Source organism: Chenopodium album, chromosome 2, assembly GCF_948465745.1.
Source record: "Chenopodium album chromosome 2, dcCheAlbu1.1, whole genome shotgun sequence".
Classification (NCBI taxonomy): Eukaryota; Viridiplantae; Streptophyta; class Magnoliopsida; order Caryophyllales; family Amaranthaceae; genus Chenopodium; species Chenopodium album.
This window is the reverse complement of record NC_137835.1, coordinates 57139050-57143360: the sequence shown is the minus strand read 5'-3', so window position 1 is coordinate 57143360 and position 4311 is coordinate 57139050. Positions and strand designations below refer to the sequence as shown.

General features: G+C 41.8%; 1 protein-coding gene across 1 annotated transcript; it reads right to left on the bottom strand.

Annotated features, from left to right (window-relative positions):
• Positions 1-238: 238 nt before the first annotated feature.
• On the bottom strand, positions 239-988 carry LOC145573055 (uncharacterized). The gene has a single exon (XM_081631774.1). It carries the CDS (start codon positions 986-988, stop codon positions 239-241), a length of 750 nt encoding a protein of 249 aa, XP_081487900.1.
• Positions 989-4311: the final 3323 nt, after the last annotated feature.

Here is a 4311-nt window from a genome sequence, read left to right as displayed (position 1 = left end):
CATTATGAATCATTGGTCTGAAGGAGGGTTCAAAATACCAAAGGGTCTCAAGTTTGAACTGTTTAGGAGATTGGTGAGGTGGAAGAGGTGGTGAAGAGGTGAACTTGATGGGGGCATGGTCAGAGGAGGTTCTTGGGAGGTGGGTGAGGCAGGAGTCAGGGAATGAATGCAACCAGGAGGAGTTAACAAAAGCCCTATCAAGACTTTGCATAATTGGTCTAAGCTTTCTCTTATTAGACTAGGTGAATTTATTACCCACAAAACCCTCATCAATCAGTTCAGAATTAGAAATACAGTTCTGAAATTTAAGGGCTCTTCTAAGATTGAGGGTTCTACCCCCTAATTTCTCAAATTGGGATAGGATTTCATTAAAGTCACCTATTACCAACCAAGGCAGAGATATACAAGAGGATATTTTCTCAATGTCAGACCAAGTATCTAGTCTACTTTTATATTTAGGACTAGCATAAATAGCTGATAAAAAGGAGACTTGGTTAGAAGCTTTTACCTTGAACACTCCATGAATAGCATGAAGGTCCCTACTGAAAGAGTAGAACTCCAGGACATCTGAGTTCCAAAGCAGCAGAATCCCCCCTGAAAAACCACGAGGTTTAGCTAAGTGGTAAGAGTCAAAGGGAAGCGCCTTGATTATCTTCTCTGTGTGGGCACGACTGGTTTTAGTCTCAGAGATGAAAAGCAGAGCGGGAGAATGTTCAGCAATGAGATGAAGGGCATTAGAAAGGAAACCTTTCCTGGCAATATTCCTTGCATTCCAGGCTATCACTATCATGGGCTCAGGCAAGAAGTTCTGAAGGAACAACTCCTTCCTTGTCTCCTGAGCTGTAGAGGTCCCCACTGTTACAAACTTCCCCTCTACCACACTGTGGAGGTATGAATTCTTGGGAGTGAGAATTGCTTTCATTATCCCCTGGTCCAGCTTCAGATCGAGAAGGAAATTGGCCAGCACTTCCAGCTGCCTGAAACCCATCTGGGTTTGAGCAATTACGAGAGAGTTGGTAAATTCACCTCTTGTTACCTTTAATGAACTGTCTTTGAGGGTGTATATTCTCCGCACCTGGGGCAAGGTCATTGCTTGGTCCATCATGAAAGCTAGAGACGGCGGAACCATCCACGGAAGAGACTTGAGCTGAGCTTGATGGAGCCACCATTTCACAAAGGCTTCCAGGACAGGGCACATTGCCTTTAGAGTGGCTAGATCTGAAAGGAGTGCTGGAGCCATCTCTCTGCCTTCTTTTTCTACCATTAACATTTCCTGAAAAGGAGGGCTTACCAGGTGAGGGTATATGATGCAATGGCGAAGTTCCTGGTTTGAGATTTTGAACCACTTGGAAGGTGTTTTGAGGTAGTAGTCCATTTTGTTGAAGTTTACTTCCGGGAATGTTGGGAGTGGAGCTTCCATCAGGGTGAGTTCCAGAGGAGTCGGAACCGTCGTTTTGCAGAGTATTGGGTAGGGAAGAGGAATTGGAGGTTGCAGAAAAGGAATAGTAAACCTCGGGTTGGGAACTGATTGTCTGATGCGGAGGAGGTCCCCTATTCAAAAGGCTAGGCTTGATTCCTCCTCCGAGTCGGTGTCGTGCATGAAGGGACACCACCCGTCGGAGAACTGGTCGGAGCCGTTGCTTGAGGGTGCCATGTTTTTGGGTTTTTGGAGTTTGAAAAGGTGTTTGTTTTTTTGGGAGAGGTGGTGGGGCAGAAGAGGATTGTGACGGCTTGGGAAAAGGGTTTTTTTGTTGGGGTATAGGGTTAGATGATCCAGGAGATCCAACGGCTGGGGTTAAAACATCGGATTTCCCGAGGGAGGGCTGAGATGCAGCCACTTGGCTATGAGTATTTGAGGAATGAATTATCGAATTTCCCATTAGCTGCTGAACTTTGTCCTTTTTTGTGACCTTAGCTGTAACGTTCTTTTTTGAATTCCCTGATTTCCCAGGTTGTCTCTTCCTCACCACCGTTGTCCACCCCTCAGGTGGCGCAGCGGAGGGCGGCTCATCTGGCTTGTGTTGGCCTTTGGTTGAATTCAGCGGGTTGGCATGGTGCTGGTCATGGGATTTCTGTGGTTGCTTTTGGCACGAAGCATCGGAGTGGCCGATAGTGTTGCAGAAACAACAGAACGGAGGAGCAACCCCATATTCAACTGATTGTAGGCAATTGCCAATCCAAACAGAAGACTTCCTCAGTTTTGCTAGGTCAACCAAAACTAATAGCCTAGCCGCTTGAAATTTCTTTGACAACAGGGGGAGGAGTCAACCTTAACAAAGGAGCCAATGGCTTTGCCAACTTTCTGTAGAATTGATTGAAGATGGAGCTCAATCGGAAGTTCTGGGAGAGAGACCCAGAGAGGGACTAGGGAGAAAGAGGCTTCAGATGGCCTGAAGCTCGGTGACCAAGGTTGAACATATATTGGCAGCCTACCGATGAACCAAGGTCCACCTGAGATAATGGAGTTCTGGAACTCCTTGGAGGGCAACGGAAGGTTGTAGAAGCCTTTTCCCAGAGTGAAAAGCTTAGCTTCTGCCGGAATATTCCAGATTTTAGAGATGCTCTGTTTTAGAAAGTCGAAAGACAGAGACTTTCCTATGACTTTAAAGATTATTGCATTCAGCCGTGGAGAAAGTGCTGAGGATGCCTCATCCTCCGGTAAGGAGATGAAAGATTGGGTGTCCGGGCGGAAGGAAGGAGGAGGAGAGGTGGAGGCAATTTTTGAAATTTGTGAGCTAGAGGGGGGGCTTTGTTGCAGAGGCTATCAAGATAAGATTTTTGTGGGTTATTGTAGACACCCATTTGTGTCTCCCCAAAACCAAACCCGGTGATGAGTGCCTTTCGCGTCGAATCATAATCGAATGAAACGAAAGTGTGGAAAGGTCTAGTGTTGCGGAAAGTTTTATTTCTTTTCTTTCTCCCTATTTTGGAAAACTTTATTTTAAGAAAACAGCTAATCCAGTTTGGTTGGTCCATGATATGGGTCCAATAGTGGTGTAGTTGGATGGGGCTTGCAAAGACCTTTCCAACGATATATTATAAGCCCAATTCCGATGAATATTGAGGAAGTTATGGCCAATTTACTAAACTGGGCCCGGTTTGAGCTTTATGTACGACCCAATGATCTAGGGGAGGGCCTAATATGATTTATCATTACTAATGCAATTAGGAATGGTTTTAGTCTTCTAGAATCTTCTAGAATGTTCTTTTCATTCCTAATTCCATTAGGACTCTTTTTAGAGTTTTAATCAAAATCAAATAGCATTTTCGAAGAAATTATATTATTTTATCTTCTAGTACGGGAAATTTATCAGATTTTCGAAAACGCGTTGAAATCCAGTTTGGCGTCCAACCCCAGGCCTTAGCGCCTGGAACCAGGCTTGGCGCCAGACGCTAGCCATTGGCGCCTGGCGCCAGTTAGCCAGGGTTGGCGCCAATGCTGTTTTGTGATCTTCAGACTCTGTTTTGTTAAATTATCTTTTTTGGCTGATTTTCTCTATAAATATCGTATTAAAAACCCCGTATTCAAAAACCTACAATCTACACCAACTATCTTCATCATCTACATCTTTCATTAATCAACTCTCTTCATTCACAAGTTTTCTTTCATCGATTCTTAATTAAAAACATTCTTTCTTTTAGCATTCTTTTCAATTCTTTCTTGCTTTTTCATATAAAATTCCGCGTTCACAAGATCTAGAAACACCTAGCCATATTCGAAGTTGCCTTCGCTCTAGACGTGAAAGGTTTTAATTTCTGAGGGTTTGGTCCCAAATCTCTATTTCAATTATTTAATTTAATTGTTTTGATTATTATTTTCCTTGAAGTTACTAACGTGTGTATTTTGTAATTATAAAGAGGTACGAGGCATCCAAGTAAGTACTTTATTGATTTAATTGATTTATGATGTAGATATCATGTTTATATTGTTATTACGATTCCTAGTATCATGTCTAGGATATTTTTAATATTAAATATGATTGCTATGATGCCTTTTATTCTCTTCCTAATATTTATTCATGTTAGTATCATGTTAGGGTTAAAGATTTGATTTTTATCGCTTAGTGACATGCTAGGGTTTGTTATTAATCTTGTTAGTATCATGCCTAGGATCTTACTTTTATTATGCTTTAACATGAATATTGTTATAATTATGATTATTAATATTTCTGATTGCTATGATTATGATATTCATTATTGTCATGATTTTTTATGATTATTATTATTGATTATTTATTATGTTGCTTGATGCTTATTCTTTATTGCTTGATCACCTTTTATGCATGTTTAAAGGGAATTGGTACTTGTAAT

Bases quoted from the DNA above. Each gene is read 5' to 3' on its own strand.
- LOC145573055 (XM_081631774.1), bottom strand. From the start codon at position 988: ATGGGTTTCAGGCAGCTGGAAGTGCTGGCCAATTTCCTTCTCGATCTG.